Source organism: Cercospora beticola, chromosome 4, assembly GCF_033473495.1.
Source record: "Cercospora beticola chromosome 4, complete sequence".
Taxonomy (NCBI): domain Eukaryota; kingdom Fungi; phylum Ascomycota; class Dothideomycetes; order Mycosphaerellales; family Mycosphaerellaceae; genus Cercospora; species Cercospora beticola.
Genome location: NC_088938.1, coordinates 3,897,691 through 3,913,957, shown reverse-complemented (window position 1 = coordinate 3,913,957; position 16,267 = coordinate 3,897,691). Strand labels below are relative to the sequence as shown.

Below are 16,267 nucleotides of genomic sequence, written 5' to 3'. Positions count from 1 at the left end.
GCAGGGAACCCAATCACAAGCTCACAGCTCTTATCGCTCGCCTCTTTATCAGACTCTCGCGACCAAAAAAATGACATGCACCACCCTCTGCGCTGCTGTACGCGCTCTTACGTCGCCTGCAGAATCGACGCGGATGGGGCAAACAAATTATGCTGGAGTGGGTGCTGCGGCACGCTGTCTGGCAATTGTCCACCCAGTGCAATCGTCCGATTCTGCCTGGCCAGCTGGGATCCGCGCTCTTCCACGGCGCCGTTGACGTGTTGGAATCGAGCAATAGCATGGTTTGGCTACTGCTCTGAGAGGGTCCAGCCTGAGAGATTGCGCGGTAGGCGCGACGATGGGGTGAAGCAGAACCGGATAAGTTCACCTCACCTCTGCTCTTCAGCTTGTTTCCGCCTCACTTCTTTCCTCTTCACTTCTTCCTCATCTCGGACCTGACTCTTCCTGTATCTGAGTTATCGAATCCTCTTAACAATCCCGAATACCACTAGCTACTACTGACATCGAACATCCTCGACCGAGCATATCCGCAATCATGACTACCAACAACGTCTCCGAGCCCGAGTTCGAGCAGGCCTACAAAGAGCTGGCCTCCACACTTGAGAACAGCTCCCTCTTCGAGAAACACCCTGAATACAAGACCGCTCTCAAGGTCGCAGCTATTCCAGAGCGTGTTATCCAATTCAGAGTTGTTTGGGAAGACGACAAGGGCGAATGCCAGGTCAACCGCGGTTTCCGTGTGCAATACAACTCTGCTTTGGGTCCATACAAGGGCGGTCTCAGATTTCACCCATCCGTCAACCTTTCAATCTTGAAGTTCTTGGGCTTTGAGCAGATCTTTAAGAATGCTCTTACAGGGTGTATGTGCGGTTGATCAGTGGAACGGGAGAAACATTGCTAATGAATACATGTAGTGTCAATGGGAGGTGGCAAGGGTGGCGCTGACTTCGACCCCAAGGGCAAGTCAGACAACGAGATTCGCAAGTTCTGCGTCTCTTTTATGCGCGAGTTGAGCAAGCACATTGGTGCGGACACAGATGTTCCAGCTGGTGATATTGGTGTTTCTCCACGAGAAATTGGTTGGATGTTTGGCACATACCGCGCTGAGCGCAACCGATGGGAAGGTGTCTTGACCGGCAAGGGTGGCAGCTGGGGTGGATCTCTCATCCGTCCTGAGGCTACTGGTTACGGTCTTGTCTACTGTAAGTTTCCCAACACTGCATGTCTCACCCTCATGATCGGCAACTGACATCAGTATGCAGACGTCCAGCACATGATCCAATACGCCTCTGGAGGCAAGGAGTCCTTCCAAGGCAAGCGCGTTGCGATTTCTGGCTCTGGCAACGTCGCTCAATACGCTGCTCTCAAGGCCATCGAGCTCGGTGCTACTATCGTCTCCCTCTCAGACAGCAAGGGCGCCATCATCGCAACCGAAGGCGAGGGCATCACTCCCGAAGTCGTCAACTATATCGCTGACCTCAAAGTCAAGCGCAAGTCTCTCACCGCGCTGTCCGAGAGCACAGAGTACAAGGACAAGTACAAGTACATCGAGGGTGCACGTCCATGGGTCCACGTTGGAAAAGTCGACGTTGCCTTGCCATGTGCTACACAGAACGAGATCTCGGGCGAGGAGGCTGAGGCACTTGTCGCTGCTGGTTGCAAGTTCACAGCCGAGGGATCGAACATGGGTTCTACTCAAGAAGCCATTGACGTGTTCGAAGCTTCGCGAAAAGAGAAGAAGACCGAGGGTATCTGGTACGGACCTGGAAAGGCTGCCAATGCTGGTGGTGTTGCCGTTTCTGGACTTGAGATGGCGCAGAACTCTGCAAGACTGAGCTGGACGTCTGAGGAGGTGGACCAGAAGCTCAAGGGTATCATGCAAGCTGCTTTCAAGAACTGCCTGGAGACTGCGAAGGAGTATGTTCCAGCTGGTGATGGCGAGCTTCCATCATTGGTTGCTGGCGCCAATATTGCTGGTTTCAGCAAGGTTGCTGCTGCTATGCGTGACCAGGGCGATTGGTGGGCATACTAGATTCTTTTCTTTCACCGGAGTGTTGAGGATTGGAAATGAATGGATGATACCACGGATACAGAGCGATGCAGATATGTAAATAGGATACAGCGACAGGCGTTCTGGAAAGAGGGTGATGCTCAATAGAATTCTTCAAAACGATATGATTACTTCTGAAAGCTGTATGGCACATATGTGCACCTTAAGCATGTAAGTTTCGTCAATTGGTGGCGTGCACTAGTGCTCTTGTCCCACCTGCAGGATTCAGCTCGAGCATTGATCGCGACTTTACTGCACCTTCTACTTGTCGCACGTACACATTGGCTTTCTGAGACTTGGAGCATCGGAGCAGCCAATGGACGAATCAAACGCGAATCCAGCAAAATGGTCTTTACCAATATACACTGCAAGACCTCTCTGCCCGACCGGGGATTTATGCGTCACCTGCGACGAGATCTTCAATCGTTTGCTCTACCCAAATGCAATGTCCACCCAAGCTGCGCAAGAACAAAAACCTGGTTACCTAGCATTCCCTGTTTCCGGATGGCTAGACCGTATTGTGGTCACTCAAAGCTGCGCGCTCTGTCGGTTCGTCACAGAACTCGCGAAAAGTCTGGATCTTGATCTGGATTCCTTTCATGAGAATAATCGAATACATTGTACAATTCCCGAGTCGCATACGATTGAGACTATTCCTTCTTCTCCGCGTGGTTTGCGCGCAGAATGGAGTCTACAGGTTCAGTTTACGAGGTTTGAGAATGTTGTGATTGGAGATGAAGAGGGAGAAGAGGGTGTTGGTCAGAGGATGGAAAGTGATGCTGGGAAGGCCTTTTTCTCTTTGAATCAACGCTGTCTACAGGTTCTACGCAGATATGATGAGGGTCTGGAGGAGGATAACGTTTCAGTGTTCCATGTTGGGCGAGAGGTTGCTAACGATGTCGATCCAGCTTTTCTGAGGAGATGCTATGAGACATGTCGAGAGCATCACGGGTCCGCTTGTGAGGGTTTAAGGGCTGTGATGAAGACTCCAAAAGACGAGAGCGTTGCAGATCGACCGCATCTCCGCTCAGTCAGAGTGATTGATACACAGACGTTGAAGTTGGTCGATTTGCCAGATGGGGCAGATTTCGTCGCGTTGTCGTATACTTGGTCTTCTGAGCCTTTCATGTCACTTCTTAAAAGTACGCACGAGAGTCTTTTCGAAGCAATCAACTTGGAGGATGTACCACCTACTATCAGCGGCTCTATCCAAGTCGTACAAGCTATCGGGGAACGATACCTATGGGCAGATCGGCTCTGCATCATACAGGATTCTCCGGATGACAAAGCTATTCAGCTCACGCAGATGGATAACATCTATCGTCGAGCAGTGCTAACTATTGTTGCTGCAGCATCTGCACTAGACGGCACAGACAAAGGACTTCCTGGAGTTCGGAAAGGAACGAGGAGAGTACAGCAAGCCAAAGCTACAATTCGACAAGATTTTCGATTGATCCAGACACGTGCGAGTGTTCTCGACACAGCGATCTGGCACTCACGTTGGAGCACGCGGGCATGGACTTATCAAGAAGACGAAATGTCCAAGCGGCAATTGGTGTTCCTACCGCAGCAGGTTGCATTCTACTGTCCGAAAGAGACTCTTCACGAGGATTATGTTCGCCGAACTTGTCTTCATAATGCCGATGAGCAAGAAGTGTTTCGGAAGAAGAACGGGACACTGCCAATCTGTTGTCGATATGAGATTTCCCCCTCGTCCGACGATTTCGAGGGTCCGTCCATGTCAGGCGCCGCGCATTCGTATGGAGCTATAGTCAGAGAGTACACAGCTCGGCAGATAACTGTTTCGACAGATATTCTTAACGCAATTGACGGGCTGTTCCGCATCGTGACGAAAGAGACACAAGAGAGATTCCTCTGCGGGTTGCCTCTGGCTCTCCTTGTGACGGACTGGCTGGTCTGGAGACCCATCGACTATAGTGAACGTCGGAAACAGGTTGCCTTTGGCGTAGAAGCAAAAGAAACGGATCCGACATTCCTGCCCTCTTGGTCGTGGGCTGGCTGGAAAGGTCGCGTGGACTATCCTTTGGGAGTCACAAGTTTCGAGTCTGGAGCGCCGAGTAGTGATTGTGAGCCGCTTGTGTAAGGAGGGTATACTGTGCTTGCACCCAGGAATCGAGAAGGAGAAGATGACTGCCACAAAGAGACTTCTCCCTTTATCGAACTCCGGCCGGACGACATCTACTTAGATCCTGATATCGATGCATCTTGCCTTCAGCACAGCGAACTCCGCTTCTCCGCACCAACAGCCACCGTCCATCTCGCGCCAACATTCTGGGGCTCCAATTTCGAACAAACCTCTCCCGTCCTTCCCAATACCACTTCACGCGCCCACCAAATATTCATCAACTCTTCCTTTGCTGGCGTCATCTTCCCTCACATTCCATTCTCAATTTCCCCTTCCGATCTTCGCGAACTGAGTCAAGACTTCCGCCATTTGGGTGAGACCTCTTCCCTACGAGAAGTCGAACTCATTGCCTTATCGGAGCCTCCTATGCCATGGGGAATGTATTACCCGTATAATCCGGATTATGAGGACGCTGGGGAGAACAACTCGTATGTGGTTCCGGAGGGCGAACAGCAATGGCATGGATCATGAAGTTTGGAATGGCGTGGAGGATGGAGGAAAGGTGGTGAATGTTTTGATGATTGAGAGGGATGGCGGCGAGAACGGGTCGGCGAGAAGGACCGGAGTTGGACAGGTGCATTGTGATGCGTGGGAGATGGCTAAGCCGCAGGTGAGGGAGATCGTCTTGGGTTGAACTGGTTGCTCGAGGCCTACGTTGTGGCTTGGCGGTTCACCATGACTGAGAACAGGTATGGTACCGTATCGGACGGAAGCGACACGAATTCAGAGTTGTCGGATCCTGATGTTAACGATTCCCGCCGATTCATTACGATGTACTTGCTTAAGCCTTGGTCTTCCTCTTCTTCGTCTTCTCGGTCGTGGTCTTGACCTCTCCACTCTTAGTCTTCCTCTTGGTCGTCTTCTCTGCAACAACGGCCTTCCCGTTCGCTCCATTCTCAACAGCCGCCACAACAGTCTCTTCCACGACCGGTGCTTCCTCCTCAGCATTCTTGATCGCTTTTTTAGACTTCTTCGTCTCAGCTCCAGCCTTTGCCCGTTCAATCTCTTTCGGCGCCGCCACGGCCTCCACACCCTTCACATCAGGCATGTCGAAATCGTATCCCAGTTCAGCGAGTTTTGCAGCCTTCTCTTTCCGCCTCTCACTCTCGCGAGTGATGCGCTTCTCCCAGCCTTCCTTATCAGTTCCTTTCCTCAATCTGGAGCCTTCAATTCTGTTCCTCGGCCGTGCTTTACCGTTACCCTTCACAGCTTTTGCGCCCTTCCAGATGCCCTCTTTGACCTGCTCTGGTGGCACGCGCTTGCATTGCAGAATGTGTCCGAACATCAAATACTTGTCCATTGTCTTGACTACGATATCCGCGACTGTCGAAGCAGCGAACTCAACGAATGCATAATGCTTGCTCTTTCCCGTCTTCTTGTTTCTTGCCAGGCGGAGATTCGTCACATCGCCAAATTGCGCCAAGTATGCGCGCAATTGTTTCTCGTAGAAGCCGTGTGGAAGTCGAGACATGTAGACGACGCCTGGTGTGGCCTCTGGGTCTGCTGCGCCGTCTTTCTTTGGCTTGATTCTCGAGATTTTCAGCTCGCGTGCGATCTCTTTCTCGGTCTTTGGAAGTGCAGGCAGCTTCTCGATGGGAATGCCGTCCTGGTCGCGATCGACATCGTCTTCGTCTTCAGACTCATCGGAGGAGAAACCAGCGAGGAGCGCGGCAGTTTGGTCTGGTGTGAGCTCTGCGCCGCCATCGGATTCGTCGTCGGCTTCCGCTGCGACGGGCTCTTCTTCCACAACAACCTCTTCAACGACCTTCTTAGCTGGCTTTCCACTCTTCTTCTCTTTCGCCGGCTTCTCGGTTACAGTAGTCTCGACTTTGGCGGTTTTGCTGCCCTTGAGAGCAGATTTCGCGGGCGAAGGTCGGTCTGCGGATTTGTTCACAACGGCAGTGGTTTTGACCTTCTTTGCGACAGGCTCAACATTTTCGCCCGACTTGCGCTTCTTTCCTTTGGTATCTGCTGACATTGTTGCTGTACAATAAGTGGTGTCAATGGGATAGAATGAGGTTGGTTGCTGAAGCTCGAGATTATTTTCCAAAAATCGAACGAAACTTTGCCGACTGGCGAAAGTGGTGGGACGCTAAGAGACGCGACTTGCCTCGATCACATGAAAGACTATTGACTTCACCTTCGTCAGGTCTGCTCTTCAAATCGCATTTTCGACCATGGCGAATCGAGAGCTGACGCATGATGAGCTGTGGGATGATTCGGCTCTCGTCAACTCCTGGAATGATGCTTTCGAGGAATACAAGGTATGCCGTCCGCGACATTCGAGCCGGACAGATTCATTGACATTTATCACAGAAATATCACAGCTTAGCACAGAAAGGAGAGAAAGTCGAAATCACGCAAAAACCTGAGTCCAAAGAGCCAGTGCTCTCCAAAGCAGCCGCATACCTGAACGCAAATGGCACATCGAAACCTTCTCCAGCCGCTCCCATCAACTTCGCCCCGTTATCGAAAGAATCACCAAACCAACATCCATCGGCCACAGCAACAGTTCCTCGACCTCCTCCTGCTGCTCCTCCAGGTCTCGCCAGTGTCCCACAAGCCCTCATAGGTGGCGGTGAGTCGAGGCATACTTTCCCCCGTCGACACAGAACTGACTCGCCACCAGCACAAAACGAAGACCTCAAGAATATCATGATGTCGTGGTACTATGCGGGCTACTACACCGGCCTCTACGAAGGTCAACAGAAAGCTTGGACGGAGATGCAGGAAAGTATGCAAGCGCAACAGCAGCAGCAGGAGGGTGAATGAAGACCTTTCGCGCTCGTTCTCAGTGTAACTGTAAGGGTCGCAGCAGTGCCAGGGGCACGTTTTAAGCACCACATCTCCCTGAACGTCATCAAGCGATGGGAATCACAAGTCGTTGCTGTAAGTAGCTCGTCGGAAACCACAGGAATTATAGCTGATCAATGCGGACAGATGATGTGTAGCAGCTCACCTTTCAGGGCCGTGGTTCATAAGCGTCACCAATTCGCGGTTGCGAGCTGTCATCCCGCTACAGTCTGGCGCTTCGTGCAGATACAGCAGCCGATGCTAGCCGTCGGCTGCGTTCATAGCTGACAAGAAGGACGCAGACGCCAGTCGAAGCGTGGCTATGAGGGGCCGGGTGATGTGTACCGCAAGCAAGCAACGAGCGGGAGAAAGCACGCGAACGTGAGCTTAGAAGGGGACGGCGGAGCATGAACGAGAGCCAATGCGAAGTTTTGTGTCTCATTTACACGTGACGATCGTATCTACACATGGGCTTTGGGCTCTCTGGCCGAATGATGCACATTCAATGCATGCACACCAACAATGAAAGAGCGCCTTTGTCATCACCGTGACCGCCGTCCTTCCAGCACCTCGCTATGCTGAGAATCGTGAAAAGAACGCCAAAGAATTTTAGTGCAGTAGAAGAGCGGGTTCGCTTCATGGACCGCGCAGTCGCATGACGAAGTGATATCGTGGGTGTAGGAGTGACCACGGCCTTGGTGAGTGAGCACACGCCCGCGTTGGTCGTGGAGAGGAAGCGTTGCGTGGGGAATGTTGGAGTCGTTTTTCGGCATTTTCGTGACCATGGCTTCCAGGAATTGGTTTTACCCGATCAAGATCGTCGAATACAGACCTCTTCTTGTCGTACAGGGCGACCGAACCGTCACTTCTCTGCGTCCGGTCCACCGGCCTAGCTCGGTCATGCTCCTTCTATTTCACGACAAGCGCAGCCGATGGCACCAGACCTGCTTCCTTCAGCGTCAGACCGAAGTCCTCGTAGCTCCATGTCTTCCTCGGGAAGGCTTGTGTGAAGCTGGTAACGTCGGTGCCTTTCTCGTGCTTGATAGCTTCTGCAACTTCGAATAGTGTTGTCTCGGCCGGCATCGTCTTCATGACGTTGCCTGATGGGGTCTGAAGCCGCAGACGTGCTTCACTGTGGTTTACCACCTTGGCAGGAGCAGCCGCAGGAGCAGCCGCAGCAGCAGCGCCGGAAGGAGCAGTCGCAGCACCAGGGTTGTACGCGGCAGGATTCTCGCGCATCCGCTTCTCTTCTTCGATCTTGGCCTTGCGAGCAGCCTTGTCAGCCTCGATCTTGTCTTTGATCCGCTTCTTCGCAGCGATATCATCAGCCTTCTCCTGTCGCTTCTTTGCCGCTTCCTTGATCTGCTCCTTCCGCGCGAGCTCCTCCTTGGCATCGTCCGACTCTTTGGTGTGCTTCCGGCGAATCTCTTCGTTCCGCTTCTGTTCCTTCTTCTCCTCGACGGCTTGCTTAGCCTTTCTCTCCGCGGCCTTCTCGCGCAGCTCTGCGAGCTTAGCTTTCTTTTCCTCTTCAGTCAAGGGTGCGATCTCCTCCGTTGACTCAGCGAAGTCTGTATGCCCAGACTTCTCGGCGTGGAATTGTGCCTGCGCCATCGATCGGAACTTCTTCTGGCACTCGTTGCAAATCATAGATCGTGCGGTTTCGCCTGCCTCCAACTGCGGTGCCTCGGCGTCTTCGGCCTCATCCGCCTTGAGCTGCTCGATGCTGCGGTCGGCGTTCTTGTCGAGCCAGTCTATGGCGCCTTGCAGATTGCCACCTTTCTTTAGCGCCATCTGGGACTTCTCTTTGTCGAAACCCATGTCGACGAGGCTGTCGAGATCGCTCATGGTGGCGGTGTTCGAGTTAGGCAGAGGTTGATGGAATGAGATGTCCTGTGGGAGGCAAGTGGGGTCGCGGGCGTGCGATGATGGATGTTGAGGTAGTAGACGTGGTCGTGAAGGGAAGCTGAGAAATAACGCACTGCCGCACTCGATGAAAAATGGATGACAGTGGTGAATGTATGGAGAGGCGCGGAGCGGAGTGGGCCGAGAAGACAGTGCTTTGCATGTGAGAGCTACCAAGCACCGCGAGTGAAGCAGCGGCACACCGGCGACGTCGGGAAGGTAGCTTAGCAAATATCTCACTAATAAGTAAACCCGAACTTTATATAGTATTAGACCGGCGGGAGTCGTAATGGTACGCAGCATAAAAGACACGGGGGTCCGTTCACTGAGTAAGTAGGCGCGATATAGACGCGTAAATTGTCAATTACATTCGAGCTCGTTATATGAGAAGCGTCCATCTTCGTTCGCTGACGGAACTTATTAATATCGTGCGATTTCTCACATTCCAAAGTATCTCTCAGAACATCTAACTAGACTATACGAGGCTGCGGATTGACAATATCTTGAGCGGACTGTGTTCCTCAGAACGTTTGTTCGTTCGTTAGTCGTAGAGCCAGGTTGACCTTGCTCGAAGGACCGTGCCTCTTCGATTTCTTTTGTGCATGTTATTGCCCGTCGTGAGTTGTTTCGGTGGGTGCGCGACTGCTATTAGTAGCGGAGCAGTGGTTGCCGTAGCAATTTGCTTCCTCGCAAAGCTGCTGTGAAGTCTTGCAATTGATGTTGTTGCTAAGCTGCGCTGGCGGCGATGCTGAAAGTGCGACGATGGCATTGTGGGTTTTGTCGAAGTCATTGCCATGACGCTGAAAGTGCGTTGGCATGAGCTTGTGGGTTCCGTCGAAGTCATTGCCACGACGCTGAAAGAGCGTTGGCATGGCCTTGTGGGTTTCGTTGTTGTTGCTGAGCTGCGCTGGCGGCCGTGCTGAAAGTGCATGCGGCCTGGCGAGTTCTGCCAAAGTCATTGCCATGACGCTGAAAGTGCGTCGGCATAGCCTTGTGGCGTTTGTTGCTGTTGCCGTTGCCGCGCTGGCGGCCGTGCTGAAAGTGCATTGGTGCCCTTTGGGTCTTTTTGTTGCTGCTGCTGCGCTGGCGGCCGTGCTGAAAGTGCATCGGTGGCCTTGTGCCTTTTTCTTGTTGCTGTTGCCGCGCCGGTGGTGATGCTGAAAGTGCTTCGCCGCTGTTGAGGCCACTTGTCTTGTCGCTTGCTCGATGCTCTCCGCTCCATGCCCTGTCCTCAACCATGCTCCACGCCTGTTCATCTCCATGCTCCACGCCTATTCATCTCCACGCCCTTATTTCCTCCTCCTCCGTACTGGTACGTTCTCCTCTCTGCCGCAACTTTCTCTTCGCGAGATCCTGACGTTTTCCTCCATGTTTGTTCTCTCGACCATGCTCAATCTTGCATCTTTCACCCTCCCACGTTATCTCTGCAAGACCGTTTCCCTTTCACTCATTCTCTTCTTTCTTTTTGTTTTGTTCATTTCTCTTTCACTTATTCTCTTCTTTTGCTGTTCGTTTCTCTTCTTCATTTCTCCCCCTCCCCCCTTCCTCCTCTCATGTCCATGTCATGATATGTCAAGCGTGCCCTTCCTCCCGGAGGAGGGATTGAAGTGCATCAACATGAAGCTGTTGAAGAAGTGGCGCTTCGTTTGTGCTCTGCAGCACGTTGCAGAAACTGCACTGAGACTCGTCGTCGTCCTCTGAAGAGGTCCAGGCGAGACAACTCACACTCGCGGGGCTCGGCAGTCTTGCGGCAAGCAGTGCGGCGTTCGAGAATGCACGCGCGTACATCGGCGTGCGTGTTCCTTGACTCCGCCGCTGTTGCCTTCAGGCGTGTTCGTGTGGGCGCGACGTGTTGAGTGACTGAGCGGTGGGCGGTTGTGGTCCAACTTCGCGCGCATGTGTCTTTCGCTCTGAAGTTGTTGACAGCTGGCGCGAATTTGGCGAGAAGCAGAAATTTACCGCGCAGTCATGGGGTCACAGAGTGACCAAGTCTGTTGCTGCATAACCATTGCCGGCCGCATTGTTTATGAGATCTTCGACGTCGTTGAACTTGCTCTTGATCTCGAGAATGACGTCGCATGTCTGGCTTGTGTTGACGATGGTAGCCAGAAGTTTCAGACATCGTCTGACGATCGCCTTCGACATGGGGCCGTAGACAAGGTACTGCACATGTACGACGAAGCTTGTCGGCGGCGCGAGATACCTCGACATGAAAGCGCCAGTCGCTGCCCTGTACAGTGTCATTGGCAGCAGGCACGTAGGGCCCGAAGTAAAGGTGGACAAGCATGGCCTCAATGAATTCCGTGTTGCCTTCTTGCAGCTCGTTGACCTTCCAGTCGCTCTCAGCGAACCGCGAGTCATGACTTCTGGAAGTATTCGGATCGGTTGCAAATAATGGCCTTGTGGCAGGTGATTTCGCGGCGGTCAGACAACTTGATCGTGACATCGGAGTACTCTTCCTGCTTGCTTGAAGAGTTTACCCCAGAAGATACGATCTTCCGTAGCCTTCACTTCTGGTTGCTCAACTTTTGCTGCTGGTTGCTCGACTTTCGCTGCTGGTTGCTCGACTTTCGCTGCTGGTTGCTCAATTCTCACTGCTGCTGGCGGGTCGAAAAGATTGCCGGACAGAGACATGATGGCGAGCGGCGGGACAGTGCGTAACTGCAATATTTGGGGACTTGCGATGCGCGCGATCATCTGTGGCTCTCGCTTCTGGTGGCTGGTCGAAAGGGTTGCTAAACATGTGTTGCGTGCGTTGCGCGCGACGTTGAACACTCTGACAAAGTGTTTGCAGTAGTGCTAGTGGTCGAGCAAAGCATCCGTATATGGCAGAAGTATGCTGACTGAGTTGTGAGAGGCCGTTGTTTGCGCTCGCTCACATGCAAGGGTTGAGACGGGTGGGTGATTTTGCGGTCGCACAACTGGTGGTTTCGATGGATGGTTGCTGCCAATGGGAATCATTTCGTCGTGCGCACGCAAGCAGGAAACATGTGGCGGACAGCGTCGTCTCGAAAGATGTTGTCTTAGGTGGTGAGTCCTTCTGTGGTGGCCGGGCTACGTATCGCTCGTCGTGGCTCGGAGGTTTCTTGCTTGACGCCAAACTAGATGCAAGCGAAGGACTGACTGGGCCTGACGGTGTGCGTGCCAGCGTGAGTTGCCAGACGGAAGTGCCGTTTTCTGTCGCTAGCAAAGAGAGAGGGTGTGTTTGTCGATCTAGAGCTGAAATCATTGCCGGGCTCGCTCGAAGGCTGGAAACCGGCAGAAGTAAGAGTGGACCGAAGGGTTTTGCCTTGAGTTCAGGCGCACACTGCCTGGGCGACTGCACGAACAGCAGCCATAGTTGCTTCCGTTGGCAGAGTTGCTCCGAGTTCCAGTGATGTGGAGATGCAGCGAAGCTCGCGAGGCATGCATAGCGTGTAACGACAGGCCACCAGACAACGAGCTGTCTCATGCACCATGCGGTCACTACTACTGCACAGAAGACGTACAGCAGATATTCAGACTCGCGCTGCAGGACGAGACATTCTATCCTCTTCGGTGTTGCCGCCTGCTGGGTTGCTCGCGAAGCGTTCATGTGCAACCTTACGAGTACAATTCACGTGACAGCCTAGCTTCCTGAGGCATCTCCCTACCAACTCTGACGTCGCCGCGCCGTTCCCCTGTTACACACGTACAACACCCACCACCCACATATACCTTATTGCCCTACCAACTCCAACGCTGCCTGACGTCGCCGCGCCGTTCTCCTGTTACACACGTACAAAACCCACCACCCGCCAGCCGATCACCGCCGACCGCGTGCAGCGCCTATACCACGGCCTCGGCCCTCCCCAACCACCCACTGGATCAGCTTAGCAATCTGCCGGCTACCGACGAAACAACGAAACAACACCACAAACCACGCAAACATGTCGGTGGATTTGACGCCGCAAGAGCTGGGCTTCAAGCGTTCGTCATACATCTCATTCTCGCTCAAGGCTTTCCGCAAAACTGACAATGCGCCCCAGGCCCCTTCACCCACGAAGTCAGCCAGGTCCTCCGCCTGCACAACCCCAACAGCGATCCTGTCGCCTTCAAAGTCAAGACTACCGCTCCTAAGCAGTATGTTTGGATGACACCTAGTATGAGGAGGAGAGGGATACTGATTGCTATACAGGTACTGCGTGCGACCCAACTCCGGCCGCATTGACCCTGGTGGAGATGTCGAAGTTCAAGTGCTCCTTCAGGCCATGAAGGAGGACCCTCCGCTCGACGCACGATGCCGCGACAAGTTCCTAGTGCAGTCCGTGGCCATTGGCGCTGATGTGCAGGTCGCAAACGTCACCCAAGTCTGGGCCAACATCGAGCAGACTGCCAAGTCGAGCATCCAAGAGAAGAAGATTCGCGTGTCGTTCCTCCCAGCAGACGGCAGTGCTGCTGTGGGCGCCGCTGCCTCTCCCTCGCCTGCACCGAATGGAGTCTCCCACCACGACGAGCCTCCGGCATACTCATCGCCCTCACCCGCCGCCGTCACGCCCGCACGCAATTTTGGGTCATCGAGTTCCAATTTCGAAAAGAGCCCTCCGCCAGCAGATGACCTCACCCAGTCACAGTCTACACTGCACTCAGCTACCGCCGCTGTATCCAATGCGACTGGTGTGAGCCAAGCCGAGCTCGAACGACAACTGGCGGCAGCCAATGACACGATCCGAGATCTGCGAGCCAAGGCCGCTGAAGCGACTGGGCTTAGGCAGCGCAACGCAGGAGGCAGCACTGCTACCACAACAAAAGGAGCTCCATCCGCTGTCACCCAACCTGCGCCTGGCGGCGTACCAGTCCAAATTGTGGCAGCAATCGCTCTACTGAGCTTTCTGATTGCCTACTTGTTCTTCTAGTTGCCCTTCTAGGTGGCGATCTACACAACACGAGGTGCGGGATTTTGCAAACATGGCAACGCAACCGTGGCATGAAGAATGACAGCAGAACAAAAGAAAAGTTGAAGCGAGATGCCGGCTTTGCACAAAACAAAATTGGGCGCATGGAACCCGCTGTGATGCACGAACGGATCTGGCGCGAGCTGAGAGAAACTCTGCTCGCTCGCTACATTACGCATCCTTGATTTCGAAAGCGTAATGTTTTTCATTGAAGAAGCATGGGCAACCTGGCGAAGGAACGAGAAGAGAACGAATGATTGAAGGACTTTTTGTCTTTTGTCCTTGGCGGTGCAGGGCCGCTTGACTTGACTGACCTGCTGGTTATGGCTCCTTTTTTCCCTTTGACTACAACGCCTACTACAACAGTAACCGAATTTCCTTTTGAAGCAGATATTGAGATACCGCATGTACCGAATCACGTTCCAGACGAACTACATACGTGCCGAGCAGTTTTCTTCTGGCATGCTACTATTTGCACATTTTCATTCACAAATGCTCGTGTGACTTTTTAGAGTAAACCTAGCTGGTATGGAGCTTCAGGATGAGTAAGCGGCATTGGTGGCCCGCGTTGCCAAGATGGGAGCTTTCCTTCAGCTTCTTCAGATTGACATTCCTTCTCCCACACGTACTTGCATACTCGTTCCGGCCTCCGAAAAGCAACAGAGCAACATCTTCGCAGAGGCTTTCGCCGACAAGGACTCGGGCAGGTGGAATGATCATCGCGGCAACCTGTGAGTCTGGAGGAGTGTGGTCGCTGATGAGTCCTTCTGTACAACTCAGCGCAGTGCAGTGCCCGGTGACCATTGAAACGACACTGGGAGAATCCACAAGTCCTGTCTCAATCGTAGACTCCGCCATTTGCTATGTCAACTTGCTTTGGCATGTTCCTCGGTGGCTTCAATTGACTGCACAGAAGACCACATTGCCGCGCCATTGGCATCAATGGCCACAACCTTACATCGCTTTTGGCCGTAATGCGAATCTCGGGCTGCTTCCCTGACAAATTGCCGACCACAACGCGGGCATACTGGCTTGCGATAACTCTCGCTCTTCTCTTTACAGTGTCGCCTGTAATTGCTCAGGTTGGTAAAAGCTCGTCCGTTGCAACCGTGCTGCCAGCAGAAGTAGTAGCTTGGGGACATGTCCATGGGAACGAGAAGATCAATGGTTCCATGGGGTCCGTGAGCACTCTGGCTCGAGAGGATTTGCTGCTTATGGCTCTCCTCAGCCAGTACTGCTTCTAGCTCACGGGAGACCAGCGGACCTTCTCTTTGCGGACTCTGCTGGCCAGCAATTTGCGGGTTTGGGACATCCTGAAGACAAGTGATTGCCTCATCAGGCAGGCCCCACCCATCGGCCGAAGGTATGACAGGCATACTATGCGCCAGTGCACGCCGTCCACCTTCGCCTCGTTTTGCAGGCGTTCCCTCGGCGTACATGGCGACTCTTGCGGCCTAGCTCCCGGAATTGATTGTGCAGAACTCAGATGGGCCAGTCCTTGATCACCAGTGTTGCACTCCGGACTCCGTGATAAGACCAGATAGCGACTTGCTGCAGCTCACAGGTAAGCTAGATGGATGGAGAAGTGGCGAGTTACCTGCCTCGTAGGGACAAACGCCATAGCACAGTCGAGCGGATCTCGTTGTCATTACATTTATGCAATCTCATCGTGAGGCACAGCAACTGAGATATCACACTGTCAGAAAATTCCGGCGGCACCGACTGCAAGACTGAGGCACGTATACGGACACTGATGCTGTTTGAACTTCAAATATGGATCTGTGGGGCTTCTCATGCGACTTACATGCAGGAGTATCCAGCACCCCACCTGTGCCTCTTGAGACGGGCATCACGGGGAAAGCAAGCGCGCTTGGCACCTTGGCATCCTCGATTGCAACTCACAGTGTGAGTAGACCTGGGGAATGATGCTGGCTCAATCATCTTTAAAACTGGGCTTGTCGGAAAGCATTGGCCAAAGCATCGCTCGGACGTGCATCCGTTCCTGACCGCACAGCCTCCAGTACCCGGTCAAGTGGCGAACAAGCTCGATGCATTATAGCCTGGAATATCTCATGGCGACCGTGACCACAAGGCACATGACTACAAACTTATGACTACATTGCAGATATATGTGCAGACGAGCCTGATGGCTGACGTGCGTTTGATGATCCTCATAAACTTGCAATGATGCGGCACAGCTTTCAAAATGAGACTGCAAAGCACATCACTGGATCTCACACGCTTTCGATCAAAGCTACACAGAGGCTTTGGCCTGGTTCGGCAAGTCCGGTGTCTATCGGTGCCTGTTGCCTGAAATCGTCTACTGGCAGCTGCGATACCCAACACTGTGGCTCCAACACCCCGAGGCTCCGCCATGCGGTTCAACGTCATGGCGTTACCTATTTACTTGTTGTCAATCATGCGAGAAGTATTGCCGCATTGAGCTTTCAGCGTCAGTGCACT

At 53.2% G+C, this 16,267-nt stretch overlaps 9 protein-coding genes across 9 annotated transcripts; 4 read left to right on the top strand and 5 right to left on the bottom strand.

Annotated features, from left to right (window-relative positions):
* Positions 1-535: 535 nt before the first annotated feature.
* Positions 536-2,032, top strand: RHO25_007138 (uncharacterized protein; the record flags this gene model as incomplete). Its single annotated transcript, XM_023597909.2, has 3 exons — positions 536-860; positions 915-1,202; positions 1,263-2,032. 3 exons carry the CDS (start codon positions 536-538, stop codon positions 2,030-2,032), a joined length of 1,383 nt encoding a protein of 460 aa, XP_023451854.1.
* Positions 2,033-3,029: 997 nt separating this feature from the next.
* On the top strand, positions 3,030-4,154 carry RHO25_007137 (uncharacterized protein; the record flags this gene model as incomplete). The annotated part of the gene is made up of 1 exon (XM_065602901.1): positions 3,030-4,154. One exon carries the CDS (start codon positions 3,030-3,032, stop codon positions 4,152-4,154), a length of 1,125 nt encoding a protein of 374 aa, XP_065458973.1.
* An 823-nt stretch (positions 4,155-4,977) lies between these two features.
* RHO25_007136 (uncharacterized protein) lies at positions 4,978-6,174 on the bottom strand (the record flags this gene model as incomplete). The annotated part of the gene is made up of 1 exon (XM_023597908.2): positions 4,978-6,174. The coding sequence occupies one exon, from the start codon at positions 6,172-6,174 to the stop codon at positions 4,978-4,980; it is 1,197 nt and encodes a 398-aa protein (XP_023452892.1).
* Positions 6,175-6,373: 199 nt separating this feature from the next.
* Positions 6,374-6,968, top strand: RHO25_007135 (uncharacterized protein; the record flags this gene model as incomplete). Its single annotated transcript, XM_023597907.2, has 3 exons — positions 6,374-6,460; positions 6,513-6,774; positions 6,826-6,968. 3 exons carry the CDS (start codon positions 6,374-6,376, stop codon positions 6,966-6,968), a joined length of 492 nt encoding a protein of 163 aa, XP_023452893.1.
* Positions 6,969-7,898: 930 nt separating this feature from the next.
* RHO25_007134 (uncharacterized protein) lies at positions 7,899-8,834 on the bottom strand (the record flags this gene model as incomplete). The annotated part of the gene is made up of 1 exon (XM_023597906.2): positions 7,899-8,834. The coding sequence occupies one exon, from the start codon at positions 8,832-8,834 to the stop codon at positions 7,899-7,901; it is 936 nt and encodes a 311-aa protein (XP_023452888.1).
* A 2,031-nt stretch (positions 8,835-10,865) lies between these two features.
* On the bottom strand, positions 10,866-11,135 carry RHO25_007133 (uncharacterized protein; the record flags this gene model as incomplete). The annotated part of the gene is made up of 1 exon (XM_065602900.1): positions 10,866-11,135. One exon carries the CDS (start codon positions 11,133-11,135, stop codon positions 10,866-10,868), a length of 270 nt encoding a protein of 89 aa, XP_065458972.1.
* A 180-nt stretch (positions 11,136-11,315) lies between these two features.
* On the bottom strand, positions 11,316-11,525 carry RHO25_007132 (uncharacterized protein; the record flags this gene model as incomplete). The annotated part of the gene is made up of 1 exon (XM_065602899.1): positions 11,316-11,525. One exon carries the CDS (start codon positions 11,523-11,525, stop codon positions 11,316-11,318), a length of 210 nt encoding a protein of 69 aa, XP_065458971.1.
* A 1,274-nt stretch (positions 11,526-12,799) lies between these two features.
* RHO25_007131 (uncharacterized protein) lies at positions 12,800-13,765 on the top strand (the record flags this gene model as incomplete). The annotated part of the gene is made up of 3 exons (XM_023597905.2): positions 12,800-12,839; positions 12,899-12,992; positions 13,048-13,765. 3 exons carry the CDS (start codon positions 12,800-12,802, stop codon positions 13,763-13,765), a joined length of 852 nt encoding a protein of 283 aa, XP_023452889.1.
* A 905-nt stretch (positions 13,766-14,670) lies between these two features.
* RHO25_007130 (uncharacterized protein) lies at positions 14,671-15,243 on the bottom strand (the record flags this gene model as incomplete). Its single annotated transcript, XM_065602898.1, has 1 exon — positions 14,671-15,243. One exon carries the CDS (start codon positions 15,241-15,243, stop codon positions 14,671-14,673), a length of 573 nt encoding a protein of 190 aa, XP_065458970.1.
* Between the last annotated feature and the right edge of the window lie 1,024 nt (positions 15,244-16,267).